This window comes from Dermacentor andersoni, chromosome 11 (assembly GCF_023375885.2).
Source record: "Dermacentor andersoni chromosome 11, qqDerAnde1_hic_scaffold, whole genome shotgun sequence".
In the NCBI taxonomy this organism is placed as follows: domain Eukaryota; kingdom Metazoa; phylum Arthropoda; class Arachnida; order Ixodida; family Ixodidae; genus Dermacentor; species Dermacentor andersoni.
In genome coordinates, this window is record NC_092824.1 from 125,975,232 (window position 1) to 125,994,455 (window position 19,224).

At 45.8% G+C, this 19,224-nt stretch overlaps 1 protein-coding gene across 2 annotated transcripts in view; it reads left to right on the plus strand.

Annotated features, from left to right (window-relative positions):
* The window catches only part of LOC126539585 (latrophilin Cirl-like), a 398,662-nt gene that overhangs the window by 367,166 nt on the left and 12,272 nt on the right, over positions 1-19,224 (plus strand). For both annotated transcript variants that reach the window (XM_055075600.2, XM_050186470.3), the window contains exons 16-18: positions 668-771; positions 1,399-1,567; positions 8,257-8,409. In XM_055075600.2, coding sequence (XP_054931575.1) covers positions 668-771; positions 1,399-1,567; positions 8,257-8,409 — 426 coding nt within the window. The remainder of the gene's footprint in view (positions 1-667; positions 772-1,398; positions 1,568-8,256; positions 8,410-19,224) is intronic.

Consider the following 19,224-nt stretch of genomic DNA (forward strand, 5'->3'; position numbering starts at 1 on the left):
TGAAGGTCATCACATTAACTGATAGTTCATATTTGAAATCCTGCTTACATTGTGCAAGCAGTCTTGTATATACCAGGCATATCAACAACGACGTTAAGTAAAATGCTTCCTTAATTAGACCTCTTTCGGAGTCATAATGTCAGAAATGGCTGATGTCAGACAAGTGAGATGTGGCAGTTGAGATCAAAATTTACTAAAACTACTCAATTAACTTTCTATCAAATCTAGGTTCCTCAATGTAAAAGGAAAATTGAAACAAACTTTCTGGAAGAAGATGCACTTGCTAGAAGAAAGCACATTGAATCACCTAATACCAAAAAAGAACATGCACACACACACATAGAGCAGTCTGTGTATGTGGTGTTACATGTTACATTATTTTGTGTTACGTGATTCACTGCACTTTTCTCTAGCAAGTATGCCATACTAACTCGCCCAAACTTCAACCTTAGAAAGTGTTCAGATGTGTTTACCAATATACAGCCAATGAACAGTACCACAATTGAACCAGTTTATGGTGTTGGATCAGCTGGATCTTGCAGCTGATGATGAGTTGACTATAAATGAGCTAATTGTTTTAGTTAGAGTCAACTCTGCTGAGGCACTCATGCACATATACCACTGCACGAATTGACGCATTCTTTTTTTCTCTTGTCCATCTTTACAGGCAAATCTGGTGTTTCTCAGCATTGCTGTGTACATGATGTGCCGTCATTCCAGCCTAGCCAGCTCAATCAAGAATAAAGAGCAGTCCAGTATGGCAAACCTCAGGTGGGCAACACAGTGATACTGCCCAAATGCACATACTTTCCCTTTTTTGCACTTCGGTTATTATTTAGTACTTGCAACATAGGTCCTTTTGAAGCTACATGCAAAAGGCTGTGATGTTCTTGAGTGTATTGTGCCTTCCTCTATAGGCATGTACAAAAGAAAAGGGGGTGCAAATTAATCACTTGCAAAGGTTGTGAAATAGCCTTCCCTACAAAGCTTTTTTTACAACCGAGACACTAGCTACCACTTTGGCTACCTTTCTGCTACAGGTGCATTGCACCTGGCCGAGTGTGTATAGCTTCAATCAACTTTAATGCAGCTAAGTTCTTTTTTTTTTTTTTCACTTTGAGAAGGTGTGGGCGGCAATGGGCCTTGCCTCCCCTCCCTTGTGGGTGACCTTGTGCTTTCATCAACACTTCTTCACCTTTGCTTTCCCCCTTGGTAGTGATAGCTGGAATTTTTAGCCTTGACATTGTGTCTTCAGTATATTGAATTTCAGCACTGATCCAACAAATCTTTAATATTTATTGTAACACCAAAGTGTGTAGATTTGACTACTTGAAATGAAAACTGCCTTTCGTTTTCTTTTCTTGGAGTTGAGGGGACATGTCTTCTGCTCTTTTGCAGTGTTTGGATTCGCAGTGCTGCAGTACTCGTGGTATTGCTAGGTCTGACGTGGGGATTTGGGCTGCTTTACCTCAATGCTGAGTCTGTGGTAATGGCATACCTCTTCACATTCCTGAACAGCTTACAGGGCCTTTTCATCTTTGTGTTCCACTGCCTCAGGAATGACAAGGTGAGTGCTTTTGCAAACATTGCTTTGCTTAAAGCACCAGTAGAACACTTATATTGGTCCAGTGAGACTTGGGGGGGGGGCACTCTATGTAAGTTATCAGGGCCCTGATGGTTCTATTTAGAGTGTACAATTACCAATGGAGACCGTTATGTTACACCTGTGTGATGCCAGCAGGCCCTACAGAGCTTTTAGCAATAAGGTTTAGTAAGTGGCAGCCATTTGTTGCCCCGTATAGCTATCGGCCGGTGCCACCAGGGCTTTTGCAAACAGCGCCACTATGTATTGGTAGAATCTGTTGCAGAACGTAGTCAGTGTTTTGCCATGGCTTGTTCTACATTTTGTAAGTTGCTTTTATAGTGCTTCTCCCACAACTGAACCAGTTATAACATGTTCTGTGTGCCTCTTGTTTCTTCCACTTTAATTTTTGTGATACTGGCTTCCATTGTTTCAATGTTACTGTTTAAAGGCTGGAACAAACATGTATGATTCTCAGTTCAGATTTCTAAATGCCAAGCATTTACTTGCCTACTTGCACCAGAAAAGCCAATTCTGACCTGGTCTGGGCTCGAATAGAATGGCTCACACATAAAAAAGAAGACCGTGGAATTGGTGGTGGCACGTATTGAACCAGTGACACCATGCTCAAGAGCCAAGTGTTTTAACCATTAGGTTATGTGCACAGGCCTTGAATGTATCAATAAATTTAAACCATATGCACGAGTTGTTCGTAAAAAAGAGATGAAACTGCACTTGCAGAGACATAGCATCTCACAGCAGTTTCTCATAAAAAGTGCAGGCACACTTACATAGCGTCGCGGCTGCATGTAGTGAACAAAGACATAGCAAGTGCAGTTTGGGTGACATGGAATCTTGTTGCAGTTTCTCATTAAAAATTATGCAGATCCCACGCACTGTGGGAATCAACGCAATCGAAGTTTTCTGTGCTGTTTACATTGATTGACAATAATTAACAGAGGTATTGATGGCTAATGCATTATTTACATAGCGTTTAATGCAATACAAAAGTGGTGAGTTGATGGGAAATGTTACCTTGCATGCACCACTGCGGTTTGTATTTGTAGTACACAGAACACACTGTGAGACGTGTCTGCTTGAGGCGTGCACCATTGTTCGTGACCTCCGAGAAGATTAGTATTGTCATTGCCTCATTCGGCACATTGCATCGGGGCAGAAGTGTTAACTTTACTTGAATTATGGGACTGTACCTGCCAAAAACACAATCGGATTATGAGGTATGTCGTAGTGACAGATTATGGATTAGTTTTGACCCCCTGGGATTTTTTTAACGAGCACCTAAACCTGAGTACATGTGTTTTTTGTATTTCACCCCCCATCAAAATGTGGCTGCTGTAGTCGGCATCGAACCCTCAGCCTCAAAGAATGCCATAGCTGCAAAGTTATCACGATGGGCACAGAGGTTTTGAATTGAAGTACACCGCCTAGACTCTGAGGTGCTACGACGTTGCCTAGATGCAACAGTGCTTTAAGACGGCTTTGAGTCTGCACACCGTGCATCAGTTGTCCCCTTGACAAATTTGCGTGGGGTTTATTTTTTCAGGAATAGCAGGAACGTACCGTACCATACTTTAAACTTCAATTTATCCATTTTGTCGCAATCGTTGTCGTGCCTATTGTAGTAGCTAGGGTACCTCTGGAGCACACGCATCGAGGCACCCAAGTAGTGGTGTTTCCTTGCCTCCTCACATCACATTTTCTCCCTCCTGCCTTCTCCCCATGTATGCGAGTTTCAAGCGAAGAGGGCCAAGAGTTTCTAGGCTGCGTTCATTCTACCCATTCTCTGCCTCCTCTCCCCCTCCTCTCTACCATTCTACATACCTCCCCTGTGAATTGTTGCACGTCAGTAGAAATGTAAGTGCTGCAGTTTTTGCAATGCTTTTGCGAGGGGTCACGGATAATTACTGCCGTTAAGAGGGTATTGTGGTGACGCCCAGGAAGCTCCAGAGGGCTCTGTGCACATTCTATGCAGTGCAAAGGTCTAAACAAGTTTCTCCCGTCGCCTATCATGTCAGCCACGCTTCTGTCATGTACACCTACACTCTGAACCACCCCGACATGGCGTGCAAGGAAACAGCAGCAGCAGCGCAAAAGTCGAAGGAAGAGACCAGTACCATACCACCCATGAAAGAAGAGGTTCAGGAGCAAAAAATTTTATTACATTACATTCGCATCTTTGTAGTATTCAGAAATGTTTTGCATTAACTTAGATAAACATCATAGATGGTTCCTGCCATTATTTTTTTCACCCTGCCGATGTGCTCATGCTGCCTGCTGTAAGGTTCATAGGCAAGCTACACTGGCTACTCATGACAAGAATATCACAAATTACTACCTATTGGGAAAAAGCCAACAATTTTACAGAAAGTAAATATGATAGTTGCCACACATTATTCATTCTCAATAGTACAGCCTCATGTGCAGGGTCCTTCTGATGGCTACTGTCCAGCACCATCAAACACATTTCTTGCTGTACCCTTCTTTAGGATGTTTCCAACATGCTCTGTCACTTAAATTAAACCCATTGGCCCTCACTTTTCCTTTTGCTTAAAAGCGACTACAACTGCCATACTAATTTAGAACTTTAATGCAATAGCATTAAGGAGCCCGTGTCGCAGAAAATATGATTTCAGCGTCCAGCGTCAGACGTTGTTTTGGCACGCATACCCGCATACCACGCATACCCACGTCTTTCCTGTGATGCAAGGAATTGACTAAACTAATAGAATTTCTCAAGCTAAAATACGTGGAAAAATCAACTACGACTTACACACAACCTGCAGACATGGACGGTCTTGGATTGTTATCTGAATATACGAGAAAACATAATTCTGTTACACGACAATTCAAACAAACCCCTTTTCCAGCATTTCTACAGTGCATAGACGGGAGACGGCATCTGCCATTTGCACACGCCGGTGAATAAATATCTGAGTCCATGGAGCGGTGCGCCCACTTCCTTGAAACACATCCTGATGGCGCTCGCCTCCGTTGCATTGTGGCCCATGCAAGAGGCCACGTTTCAACCAGAGAGCCCGCCTTCGTGCATAGAGTTCACCACGAGCGTTTCCTGCTAAACAGTGTGGTTACGTATGCTGCAGTTGCCAGGAAAGTGTGAAAAGCAGCCAGGGATCTTTGAATGCTATCATGTTCCACTCTTAAAGACAAAGCTTAAGCATCCTCCAAATTTTTCTGTCCCTTGTTTATATTGTCTTATGCTTGTTGTTTTTTCTACTTGCATGGTTGTCATTAAGTTCAATACATATTTTCCTGTAGTATTTCTCTTCTGCTCATAATGTTTTTCTTGTTAAAAGTTGTACTACCCTTCGTACCCACCTTTTTGCAATATCTTTATAACTTTAAGGCTATAATAACTGAAAAATAAATACAATTGAAAATTGATATAGCAAGCATGGACATAATGAAGTGAACTTAAAATGGAGTTGGCCATGTGAATATTCTGCTACTATAATGAAACCAAAAATCCAAAATGCGATCGAGACAATATCATTTGCAGTGGAACAATTATTTGTTTACCTGGCACACAAAATATGAGTTCTGGTAGCACAATGTATCCAGCAAGAGCAACTTGAAACAACACATTCTTTATGCACATGTGTGCTTTGGCCAATGGCTTCGCTTGGCTGGAGCGCAGCCCGCAGCCCGCAAGCCAATGTGCCGATCTTGTGCAATCACCTGAATTGCATGGTTGCATATATAACAATCGTGAAAAGCATGTTCGCACTATAGCATAGTTGAAGTGCTAGATGTAGACACAGCATCAGTGGGCCGTCAAAAGTGACAGGATACCTTTTGTTGTCCCATCAGAGGCATCATGTTAATGTTTATTTCGTATATCCCTAATCACAAACGTTTTTTGACGATATCAGTATGCTTTTAACAAATATTGGATGCAACTTCACTAGAACGAAGTTCAGTTATGTTGAGCCATGGAGAGACCAGAAAACGCCAAAAAATATGCCTAGTGAAAATTAGTATGTAGCATATATGGCAAAGAAGTCCAACACAACTGTGGACAACACGAAGGACGCCGACAGGAAGACGCAACAGCGTAGGCTCAGCCCGACACACAGGAGCAGCGTCTAGCCCGAGCCCCACTTCAGTAGCGCTGGTGATCCGGCTGTTGAGCTCTGCATGGCGTACTTCTTTCTTACACATACTAGATTTGCACTGCTGTTTGCTAAAGCTTTACAAATAGAAGCATGTTATGTATGGACTGCTCCGTATGAATTGTGACCACCTAACATGCATCTGAGCATATCAGCGTTTTTGCATTTCATGTGACCCCACCAAATGCAGCCACTGCAGCTGGGCATCATCAAACCTGTGTTCAGCAGCACAGTCCTGTGAGTCACTGAGACACCACAGTGGGTGGCTGCAGTGCTCACCTTGACCAACATTCACTACAGCAGTGGGAGCTTGAATGCTGCTATAAAAGCCAGTGAAAGCACATGTACCCTTGTTTACATGACTACATATGCATCCTGTGTCACAAGAAATGGACGAAGCTTTATGTATGTCAAGACATGACAATGTACAAGGCGTTATCCGAAAGTTCCCGGACAGGTGTCATTATGTGGGAAATAAGAAAAGTAAATGCTTGTGCCGTTAGACGTAGCATATCACACGAGTAGACGTATCAAGTGGCAGGATAATAGGAGAAGTCATTCACCGACCACATGCGCTAGAGTTATAAAGTGCCGGAAAAGGTATTGAAAAATGAACGAAGAACATAAGCAGCAGACTTGCATGAAATTTTGCGTGAAGTTTGGTAAATCCACCACGGAAACTCTGAAAAGGCTTCATCAGGCATACAGTGATGCTGCTATGGGACGCAGCCAGCATTTTTGGTAACATTCGTGGTTCAAGGGCAGTCAAGCCTCATTGGAAGCTGGCGAGCATTCAGGACAGCCACAAACTAGTGCAAGACCAAGCAAATATTGCAAAAATTGCAGAATTGGTTCGAGATGATTGTCGCCGAACCATTGATGAACTGTGTGAAATGGTAGGAATTGGTTATGCGCAGTGCAAAGCAGTTCTTAATGAAAATCTGCAAATACACCACATTGCCACTCACTTCAATCACCGAGTCTTGACTGCCAACAAGAAGCAACAGCATGTTGATGTGTGCATGGAGCTTCATGCCACTGCACGTGACGCAACCTTCATCAACAGTCATCACTGCTGATGAACCGTGTGTGTACAGGTATGACCCCCGAAACGAAGCAGCAATCTTCCCGATGGAAGAGTACAAGTTCACCGAGACCAAAAAAAGCAAGAGAAGTAAGGAGTGCTACCAAAACCATTACTCATCACTTTGTTGCAAAAGGGGTAGTCCACAGCGAATTTCTTCCCAAAGGGCAGACTGTTAATTCAGATTTCTACTGTGACATCCCGTGATGCCTACAGAACGGCACCTGTGGAAACAACCTGAACTTTCGTGCAACAGAAACTAGCTGTTGCATCGTGACAACGTGCCCAGTCACACCTCCCTCAGGAGCACTCATTTTTTTCGACAAAGAACACCATGGCAATTGTACCCCATCCTTCCTACTCATCCGGCCTGGCCCCTTGTGACATTGCCTTGTTTCTGAAAATGAAGTTGAAGCTCAAAGGGCATTGCTTTGACACCATCGACATCATACAACAAGAAGTGCAGAAGGTCCTCAACAACTTCATGCAAAACGACATCAAGAAAGTTTTCGAAGACTGGCAAATGCGCTGCAACAGATGCAGTCAGTTCCACAGGGACTACTTCATAGCACACTAAACCTAAACCGATCTATGATAACAATAAACCATTCTGTAGACCCAGTCCGTGAACTTTTTTATACCACCTCGTACATAAAAGATTCCAGCCACCAATTGTGTGACCGCAGTGCGAAAAGCTTGTGGTCTGCTAAAAGCAGTCAGACGGCCACACTTATAGCCCCAGAGGGGACAGCATGCATGCCTGTGTTAAGACTACACAGAGTTGCTCAAGTAACTAGGCTGTGATAGTGAAGTTGCTGGTAATGTGGGAAGGGTTAAGTAATTAATAACTAGCAATTAACTCATTATTAACTAGTACGCATTCAGAAGAGTCTGCACCAGACCTCGTTGACCAATGTAACCAGTCCTATCTGTTATCTATTGGCTTAATATGGTTGTGGCTAACAGAAATTGGGCCCCTGAGTTCCCCTTCTTCTCATTCATTGCATTGTAAGAGTCTCAACACCAGCAGGTTGAAGCCTTCAGGCAGCATACGAGGGTTTATTGGTCAGCTGCCTGCTCCTAAAGAAAGTTCACATACTGCATGATGCCATCGGTCAAAAAAGGATGTCCACGTCTGCCACCAGGGCCTTGAGTGGCACTGAGGGTAACACTCCCAAGGTCTTGTGCACATAAATACCCCATGATTATTACGTGGGAGCAGCTGCTGTCATAGCACAATTGGTAGTGCAACACACGTAATGCGGAGGTTGTGGGTTCGGCTCCACCATTGCCCTCTAGCTTATAATTTCTACAGTTCAGTTAAAACTACAAAATATATGCACATCCAATGCACCTGTCTACGTACAGTAGACATCGTCTGTATGTTTTGTACGTGTGCAGGCTTTGAAAATTGTTGTTCATAGTTGCCCTGTGCCCAGGTACGCAAGGAGTACAAGCAACTGGTGGACCACTGCTTGTGGCTGCCATCATGCCTGCGGAGCGAGAAATGCGCATCCTCAGAGCGGCCTTCATTCACGCACTCCAATGGCACGAGCCACTCAGCGCCGTCCTGTGGCAGACTACCTCACACTGTGCGTACTGATTCAGGCAGAAAGGTGTATAATTGCAGACAGTGAGGGGAAAGGCAGTGTCTGTCTAGCAAGGGCTTCATGTGACATGTGGGAACGCAGTAACAGAAAATAAAACCACTGTAATATGTATGTATAGCCATGGCTATATACTTTTCAGACACATGTCGACATTAGGTGCAATGGTTCAAATAATAGCGAAATTTTATTTCGCAGCTTGTTAGGCGCTCATGCATACGAGCACATTGCCTAATTAAGCCATGGGTGACCGTTTAAGACTCAACTTTTAACTGCAGTTATTGCTGTGTACACTTCTTCACAGGGATTTGTGGCGCTGGTGTAGCATCCCTTGTATCGCACTTGCATACACATGACAGCGATAAAATATTATGAGGGAAAAAATATTGATAAGCATATGAGCTGGTTTTAGACTAGGGCTTACCAGCTTTTATTTTCATTACAGCCCTGCAGATTTGTATAATAGAGTTTTAACATTTTTGTTTTGTATATTTAGCCTCTCACCAAAGAATAAATAGGGCACACTGCTTTGACAGATGTCTTGTGAAGTTCTTTTTGCATCCCCAACATGCTAAGATGCCTTTTCTCACTCTTTGTAAATAAGATGCCTTTTCTACATAGAAACTGTTTGGTATCTGTAGACGGGTAGTTTCCTGACACTTGTAAAATGTTCACCACATGGAACTTTATTTCAATTATAGCAGGCAGTGCTGTGAAATATATGCAAGTAGTGTAGTCATAGAAACCTCACTCTGTGCATTTTGCAGTGCAGTTTTTTTTTTGCTTGCTATGCTTTCTATAGAATAATTACTTGATATTGCTACGGAACAGTATTTGCGATGACGATTAGAGGCTAGCGCGGGCTGTTGCCTCTTGGCCAAATGCAGCGTATTTCCTTGTAAATATACTTGTATATAGCTTTTCGTCTGCATCTGCCTACGTAACATATCAGGTGGAGGTGCTGGGTATCAGGGCGATGGGCCGAGCAGATGGTGTGAAGACCCATGTTTGCGAACTCCTGGCGGACAACTGCCTGAATCAGGGAAACCGTGACTGCAGGTGCGTTGGAGGAGCTGGAGTCGAAAGCAGCCGGATAGGCGGCCTCGACCTCACGCTGGACGATCCTGGTAACATCGCCAGTGTTGTTTGGACAAGGAGCGTCAGCACAGGAAGATGTCGCTGGGGTGTTGGGCAGACGGTCAAACGGTCGATATGTCGGCTTTTAGCGAGTTCCAGGCGGCGCCACTCTTTTATAACTGCATCCACCGTCGCCACGTTGTTGAAAACGAGCAAGTTGAAGGCATCATCGGCAATGCCTTTGAGGATGTGGGAAGCCTTGTCTGACTCAGTCGTATGTGTGTCAACTTTGTGGCACAGAGCCAAGACATCCTGAATGTACGTGACGTAGGGCTCTGTTGACGTCTGCACATGGCCGAATAACGCCTTCTGCGCGGCAAGTTGGTGACCGTATGGGTTGCCGAACAAGTCTCGGAGCTTTTGCTTAAGCAGGTCCCAACTGGTGAGCTCATCTTCGTGCGTCTGAAACCAAACTCGACGTGTGCCACCGAGGTAAAAGACTACGTTGGCGAGCGTGATAGTAGGATCCCACCGGTTATTGCGGCTGACGTGTTCATACAGGCTGATCCAGTCCTCGATGTCTTCCCCATCTTTGTCCGAGAATACACCAGGTTCACGGGGAGATGGGAGAGTGATGTAGGTCGTCGAAGTGGCAGCAGGCACCGGAGTTGGCGGAGTTGAGTTGTCGTCGCCGGGAGCCATGAAGGAAGGCTCGACGTACCGTCCACTGCGAAGCTCCGTGACGAGGTACAGGGAACGTCCACCTCCACCAGATATGTTACGTAGGCAGACGCAGACGAAAAGCTATATACAAGTATATTTACAAGGAAATATGCCACACTTGGCCAAGAGGCAACAGCCCGCGCTACAACTACAACCTCTGAATGTGAAGTTACATCAAATTGAGTTTTCTTTCTTTTCTCTCACCCTCTCACACTACGTTTGCACTTCCAGAATGTGACAAACTATGCATTAGTCACAAGTGAAAGCGGTACTCTGTGGCTACTCTGTGGCTCTGTGGCTGGTTCACAGAATTGTCTCTCTCTGCTTCGCTTGCTGGTTGATAGGTTCAGATTTTCAACAGATTTCATGTAGTAATGATGTCATGTTTTGTGACATGAAGGTATGAGACTTACGTTGAATTACACAAGGCACACCTATATACACTCAAATGCCTTTATAACAAAGTGCACTGGGCCTCCAAAATCCTCTTTTATGCACGTAAACTCATTGTAAAGGTTGCGCACCGTACCGCTCACACCAGAGCAGACTAAGCACGTTCAACAAGAGAATAAGAGATACTTAGTGAAATAAGTCGCTAACTTTTTTGTGCACACTTTGGCTGACAGAATGTATGACTGCAGTCAAGTTTATTGCATTAAGGTTCACATTCGCGTCCTTTCTGCCCTATCTGGCTTGAAGACATTCTTGGTTGTCAGTTGCGATTGCATCACTGTTGTCATCAACTACAATGCATTTGTTAGCTGTCGCACACGCTGATGCGCTACAAGAAGCTGAGTACGAGTTGAGTTGAGCGATTCTTAGAGCAGTGCAATGGGAGTACTTCTGACATTGCCATGCTCTTCTAGTTTATCACTAGTGCCAGTGCTACCGCTATCATGCAAAGTACACCTTGGTTAAATTTCTGGAGGGCAGTGGTGACACCACTGCATGAACGTTCGCTGAAAGCAACAAATCAACCATCGGGGATGCCTGAATTTCTTCATTGTACAGATAAATTCGTTATACGGTAAGACCTCATTTGACCCTGGTTAATTTGACCTTTGTTAATTCCGAAAATCGGATAATTCGGACTGCTCCTGTGGTCCCACCAAGCATATGCATTAATTAATGCGATCACACTCTCGTTAAGTTGAACGTATTTGCCCCACATCTGACAACTCTCGGAGCTCAGCGAGCGTTGCAAACGTGCGATGCAAAAGAGCAAAATAGGCGCTAGCGTCCAACAGAAATGAAGCGGTGGATTCCGCATCACCATAACCATCAGCAGAAATCGTACGTGTGACAGCATAGAGTTTCTCACTATATTACCTTGAGGGAAATCTGGTGCAGCTGCGTTATGGGATGCGTGGGAACGCCAGTATATTGTGACTTCGAATTGGCATTGTTCTTGGATCGCCAGGACGCCTTGAAGACATGCCTGGCTAGCGCCGTTCCGTCTGTCACAATGATTAATTTTCTACAGAAGCAGCAAGTAAAAGGCTGTTTTAGCTTTATTATTACACAAAAACAGGTTTTGTTTAATAATGAGGACTTGTTATTGGATGTACAATTATATGAAACATAAAAAGTATCAGCGGGCAGCTGAAGTTAGAGGACAGACAACATTCGCACTCACTTTGGAACAGTTTGTAGTCTGTTTTTGCTTTTCTGGGCTTAGTTATGCATTGTAGGTGAGGAAACTTCATTAGAAGATGTAATATGGGTTAATGAAAACATTTTATGAAGATTTTACTTTAAGAGCGCATTATTTGTGTAGCCATATCCACATTTTAGACGAAGCTTCTCACAACACCAGCCAACACAAGCCTCGCAGACACCAATACCGTCATCCCCATGACAGCAGAGTGCCCCTTATGAAACTGTCATAGACGGTGACACCAGATTTCCCTCTAGGTGTTATAGTGAGAAACTCTGTGTGACGACAATGCAGGAACGCCTTGTGCCTATTTGTGTCTCTAAATCCTTTATTCTTGCGTTTACCGCAGTGCATAACATTGCAATGGCCACGTGCCTTCATAACTGCGCAGTCGTACCATTTCATAATCGCGTCGATAACGACCGCGGTTTCGGGCCCAGTGGTTGCAGCAAACAGCAGTTTGTGTTGACTTGGTGCGTGTACGCTGGCTGCATGTCTTCAAAACTGCGTAGTCGTGCCATCCATGATGGCGTCGATAGCGACAGCGATTTCGTTATAGTGTACTAGAGTAGGGGTAGTGGGCCAAGGGGGTGCGCGGGCTATGCCCAGGCGTGAAGCAGAAAATCAGGAAAGCCTTTACGGCCGCAAGGCGGCGCTATGGAGCCTTTCACCTGGGGCCTGCCATGCTCGTGCATTGGCCTGGCGCCTGCACTAATCCACGTATTTGTGTTGTTCTGTGTTTTGTGTGTGCATTTGTTATCTCGGGTGCAGTTTTTTCTCTGGCCGATGCGGTGACATGATGAAGCCTCGTTGGAAGAACTACTGCTTTGCTCCCGGTCGCAGAAGTGGGTATAGCAGCACGAAGAACGCACCGAAGTTGTTTGGTGTCCCCAAGGACGACGAAAGGCGCTATGTTTGGAATCTGAACATTCATCGTGCTGATAAGCCCCTGGAGCTGGCTTACGCTTTGTGTGAGCTACAGTTCGAAGAAAAGTACATATTTCGAGACTATGTTCACATCATTGATGGAAAGGCAGTGTGGATACCATGTGGAAAACCGTCGCTTTCGCGGAACGCAGTATCGACCATTCTGCCGAATGTTCCCAAGTACCTGTCGAAGGTGCCAGCACGCGAAAGACCTCCAATAATAAAAGATGTGCGCAGAACCTGCAGTCTGTGGCTCATCTAAGAAACCTTGCTTGCAAGTTGATGGGCTTCAAACAGAGATGGGCCGGCAATCGACGTCCATACAGTACATGTCGTTTGACTTACGGCAGAGTTTGACTTATTCAATCGACAGAGCAGTGGGCTGCTCACAAATTTTCCAACTATGGTGGTGCTGCGCTTATGTTCGCGCCTCTTTTAACAGTCAATCTCATGCTGTCATGATCAAATAGACTGTCTTTATGGACTCCGGAAGCACACAAGGCGACGTTGTCCTTCGGACGTATGTTTGCCGCACGTTAATATCAGAACCACTCTCGCATACCATGGAATAGGCGAAGCAGGTGCTGCATGACTGTTTTCGTCCAGTTTTACAGCGAAGCTGTCTATGGCTAGCATCGCGGGATTTCTTCGTGGCGTAACATCGACAGAAAACTATCATCATTTATGGCTCATACCTCTGTAAGGCAGAGGGTATACGAGCACTTAGCAAAGTGAAGCCAACAGTGCATACATTCTCTGGTATCACACATACAATATACAGAAAATCTCCCCAGACAGATATACATCGCGGACATGTCCCTGGTGTAGCAACCACACAGCGGCACTCACACACATGCACCGACCACACACACACGAATGCACCGACCATCCGGGCGACGCAATTTCGCCATGAGTCACAACACACACACTCACTACGTGGTCTTGGGAGGCGAGACTCACCGAACTGGACCTGGGAAGCCAACTGGCGACCCTCGACCAGGCCCTGCGAGCCACGATCGCCAGTGGAGCCCTGTCAGAGGGAACTACCCAAGAATAGACCGTGCAACGATGTCTGCAATAATAAAGTTCCATCCTCCTCCTCCATCCAGCATACGTTTTAATGAAGAACAAGCCTAAGGCAAGCATCCGAACCACGTGCATAATTGGTGATAAGACACTCCTACGCCTACATGCAATGTAAAGCATGTAGCGCTCCCCGCATACGTTTCCCTGTAAGGATTACAATTGCGCAAGCTGCCACGCCGACGGCAGCTTGACTGGCTTGACATTTGCATACGAAGCAGGGAATGATGTAACTACACTTTCGTATGTGCAAGAAAAACCCATCTAGCAACTGATTTGTGTTATGACATACACGTATAATATGAGGACTCCTGAAGAGCAGTGTGCATACAAGGTGCGGCGAATTTCTCTTGTCTTTGGCTCACTTCTTGTAGTGCACGAAGTAGTGGCACAAGCCAAGTCGCAGCTAGGCCGTCGAAATGTAATAATTAGGTAAAGTGCATGTGAATGCCGCCATGTGAATAATTTCAACCTATGTCACAAAGGGTAATCATTCTGGTTGTCGTTTACAGCTTCGCTGTCCAACCATGTTCACAGAATGGATTGGAGCCCATTCTTTTATGTGTAAATAAAGCGCTCTCTGCAGAACTAAACCTGTGTGTACACTGAAAGTTTTCTTTCCAGTGCAGGTTTTGATAAGCTACTCGTGCCACCGGTGCATGCTTGGACTCCCATGTACCAATGAAACTTTTTGAGCTTGTGTCCTCCCTAGAAAAAAAGAACAAGAAAAGAGAATGAAGCAACTCGGTTTCTTTCTCCTCTTTATCTCTCTTCTGTATAGTATTAGAGAATGTGGTGGAGCAAATTGAAATGCGTTTTTTCAGCCGGGCGAGGAGACATTTGACGCGTACGCATGCATGAAGGGCCCAGATGAAAGGCGCAGCATCGCCACCTGTACGTTTCTGGGAAAACTGCTTCACCGTGGAGCCTTCCCACGGCCCACTACCCCTAATCCAGTACACTATAGTTCCATCTGCAGTGGTTGTGGCAAACAGTAGTTTCCTTTTGACTTGGTGCATGCATCAGCTGTGTGTCCTCAACAGTGCATAGTCGCCATCCATGATCATGTCGATAGCGACCGCGGTTTCGTCCACAGCAGTTACGACAAACAATAATTTTGACCAAGTGCAAAGCTGTCAAGCAGGAAGAGCACCGCGGCTACATCACATTGGATGGATGATCTGTTGAACGAATCCAGCACAAAGAAGCTAGAGTATTGTTTTAGTAGAGACCATTGGGTAAGTCTGGGTAGGTAAGAGAAGGAAGAAAGGCCCAGATTTTCCACTTCACCACTGGAATGTGCACCTTTCACAAAGGAATACGACTCGCATTTCTTTAAGTACTTCTCGAAAGGAGTTTGCTCACTTGCATCTGTGAATGTTCACTCCAAAAAACGTTGCACAAAAGAATGTAATGATATTCTTGGTTTCTAGCACAAAGTGACACTGACGAAAACTAGAAGACAGTCCTGCCTTCTTCTAGTCTTCGTCTGTGTCACTTCGCGCTAAATACCAAGAATATGTTGCAACGAATGTTTCGGAAGTGAGGCATTTTGGATATTGTGAACTTCAGATAATGTGGACGTTGTTGTTTGTCGGATTATCAAAGTCCGTTGTAACGAGAGTGTCGTTTTTCTGGAGGAGAACTGTAGATGGCGACACCACACCATCTCATTGGCTAATGGCGCAGTTTGTAGAGCGCACGAATGGGAATAAAGGCAGTCGATCACTGGGGTCTGTATTGGCTGGTTGTTCGCTTTCGTCTGCCTTTTACACGCGGGGAATTGAACGTCACAGTGGCGACAAGGAAGTTGCGTTCAGCTGTTTGGAGGCTGTTTTCTAGTGCCACTGCCGCCCTGGGCTGTGTCTCTGTACTTCGGAAATGCCAGGCGTAGGCAAGCTGGAGCCGTTCGACGTGCAGATGGGCTGGGAAGAATGCCAAGGGCGGATTGTGCAGTACTTTATCGCCAACGATGTCCCGGATGACAAGCAACAAGCTGTCTTGCTCACGTGTTGTGGCCCGGCCACATACACCCTACTTCGTAATCTGCTGGCGTCCGTGAAACCGTGTGAGGCAAGTTTGTCCACCATTTTAGATGTTCTTGGGAAGCATTTCTTGCCAAAACCATCGGAAGTGTTGCCGTGTTCAAATTCAACTCAAGAATACGACAGGTGGGTGAAACGGCTGCGGACTACTTTGCCTCATTGAACAAACTCACTGACGACTGCAGGTCTAGCACATTTCGTAACAAAATGCTGCATGACCATATCGTTGCAGGCATTAACAATGAAGCTGTGCAGAGACGACTGCTGGAGCAGCCGGACCTGACGCTGGACGTAGCGAAGAAAATCGTTTTCGCAATGGAGGTAGCCAGCAAGGATTCACAAGTGCTTTCGATGGCGCCCGCGTCATCCGTCGCACCAACCAATGTTGTATCACATGACTCTGCGAGGCAAGATGAAGCACCCATTGTGTGTTTTTGCTGTGGTGGCGGGCATCTAAAGTCGCAGTGCCAGCACCTCAACAGTGTGTGTCACAACTGTTGGCTGAAGAGCCATCTCTCTCGTGTGTGTAAAGGAAAAAAAAACTGTGAGCACCAATAAGGGACTAGCGTCGTCATCTGTGAAGAAAAAATCTGTGCATGCCATGAGCGACAGTGGATATGACGAAACTGAAAAGACTGCAAAGTGGCTGGATGCGCCTCAAGTGTATGAAATGTAGACTCTGCAAGGCTCTGCAGAAGTGGCTCAGCCGTACAGTGTGGAAATCGCTGTGAACGGGATATCGTTGCTGATGGAAGTTGAAACGGAAGTAAGTATGTCCGTTGTGTCTTTCCATCAGCGTGTCTGAAGCCATCAGCCGTTACGTTGAAAACTTACCTCGGTGAGCTGTCATCTGTGCTGGGAAGTCTGCCCGTGACTGTTCAGCTTGGGGAAGACAAATGTGATGATGTGCTGTACGTTGTTTCTGGGGGTTGCCCGACCCTCATGGGGCACAGTTGGATAAAGGACTTTGGCATAGAGTTGTGTAATTCGAGGGTGCTGAACGCAGTGTCGCTTCGGGATGTACTGGACGAGTACTCCAGTGTTTTTGATAACGAGCTTGGAACCTTCAAAGGCGTTGCTGCAAAAATACAAGACAACGCCAAGCCCAAGTTTTTCAAGCCTCAACCTGTGCCATTCGTGATAATCAATAGTGTTAATAAGGAACTGCTCTGTTTGGAACACGTTGGAGTGCTGCAGCCAGTGAGAACATCGGAGTGGGCTGCCCCCATTATGCCTATCCTCAAGCGCAACGGACAGATCCGTATCTGCGGTGACTTCAAGGTCACTGTGAACTCTGTGACTATGCCCGAGAACTATCCAATTCCGCATGTAAAGGACCTCTTCGCCAGGCTCAGTGGCGGTCAAAAATTCACCAAGCTTGACCTCAAAGATGCCTACTTTCAAGTGGAAGTGGACAAAGCATCCTCGAAGCTGCTGCTAACCATCAACACGCCAATGTGGCTGTACTGATACACGTTCCTGCCCTTCGGCGTAACATCAGCACCATCGATATTCCAGAGGGAAATGGACAACTTGATGCAAGGGCTACAGCACATGGCTGTGTATTTTGATGACGTCCTGGTGACTTGGCACAATGATGAGGATCGCCTTGAAAACTTGTCTCGAGTATTGCGGCGCTTGAAAGAAGCTGGACTTAAGCTGAAACTCAACAATTGCGCCTTTATGGATCCACAGGTGGAATACCTGGGCCACATTCTCACGTCGACTGGGTTCCACCCCAATTCTGAGAAGACTGAAGCTGTCCTGAAGGCCCCAAGGCCTTGCGATGTGCAGTCATTGCAAAGTTACTTGGGACTGGTAAATTTCTACCGGTGGTTTCTGCCGAACTTATCTACTGTGCTTCATCCACTGAATCAGCTGCTTGGAGCGAAGACACTGTGGATGTGGGGTGCTGATCGAGAAAGCACGTTTCAGCAAAGCAAGGAATTGCTGGTGTCCACTGCAGTTTTGGCACACTATGACCCGAAGAAGCCCATGGTACTGATTTGTGATGTGCCACCTTATCGAGTGGAAGCTGTGCTGGCACGCCGTGTGGATACGGGTGCTGAGCATCCAATCACATTTGCATCAAGAAGTCTTGCACCAGCTGAGTGCAACCACAGTCATTTTTACAAAGAAGCTGTTGCTCTGGTGTTTGGAGTGAGGAAGTTTCGACAGTATGCATGGGGCCGAGAGTTTGAGGTGGTCACTGACCACAAGCCTTTGCTTGGCTTGCTCACCGCTGACAAGCCTGTGCCTGAGACATGCTCCCCACAAGTGCTGCGCTAGTCACTGATGCTGGCCGCTTAAAACTGGAAGCTCAAATACAGACCTGGATCCAGCATCGCGAACACTGACTGAGTTGGCTGCCCCTTCCTGTTCCTGCGCACACTGTCGAGCAGCCAACAGAAGTATTCATGCTCGAGAGTGCCTATCTTCAGGTCTTGATGCCACCTGTAGTGGCTGAAGCAACCTCCCAGGACTCTGTGCTGGCAAAGGTTCAAGAGGCACTGTGGGCTGGAAAATAGCTACGGGACTCTGCACGAAAACCTCGTGCCCATTGCAGTACGCAAGTGAGTGTACAAGAAGACTGCATCCTGCTCAGGTCACGAGTGGTGATTCCTAGTACCTTGCAACCGCAAGTGCTGAATCTACTCCATGAAGGCCATCCTGGTATTGGAAATATGAAAGCAGTGGCTTGTAGCCACGTGTGGTGGTCTACCCTGGATGAAAATATCACCAATGCGGTGCGTCGATGCTGTGTGTGCCAGGAGAACCAGAGGACGATGCAGCCGGCAGAAATGATGCCATGGCTGTTTCCTGAGAGGCTGTGGTCGCAAATCCACATTGACTTTGCGGCCAGTGTCCAGAATAGGTACTTACTATTGTGACTGACGCCTATTCGGAATGAATATAAGTCATTCCTTTGAGCACACCATCGGCAGATGCTACCATATTCCATGTTTGCGGACCATGTTCGCTACCCATGGGCTCATCTACACTTTGATTCCGTAATGCATGCATGACTGCTGAGGTTTCAACTGAATCAAACGCTTTCTAGTAATCAATGAAAGCTATATATAAGGGTTGGTTATATTCTGCACATTTCTTTATCACCTGATTGATAGTGTGAATATGGTCTATTGTTGAGTAGCCTTTACGAAATCCTGCTTGGTCCTTTGGTTGACAGAAGTCTAAGGTGTTCCTGATTCTATTTGCGATTACCTTAGTAAATACTTTGTAGACAACGGACAGTAAGCTGATCGGTCTGTAATTTTTCAAGTCTTT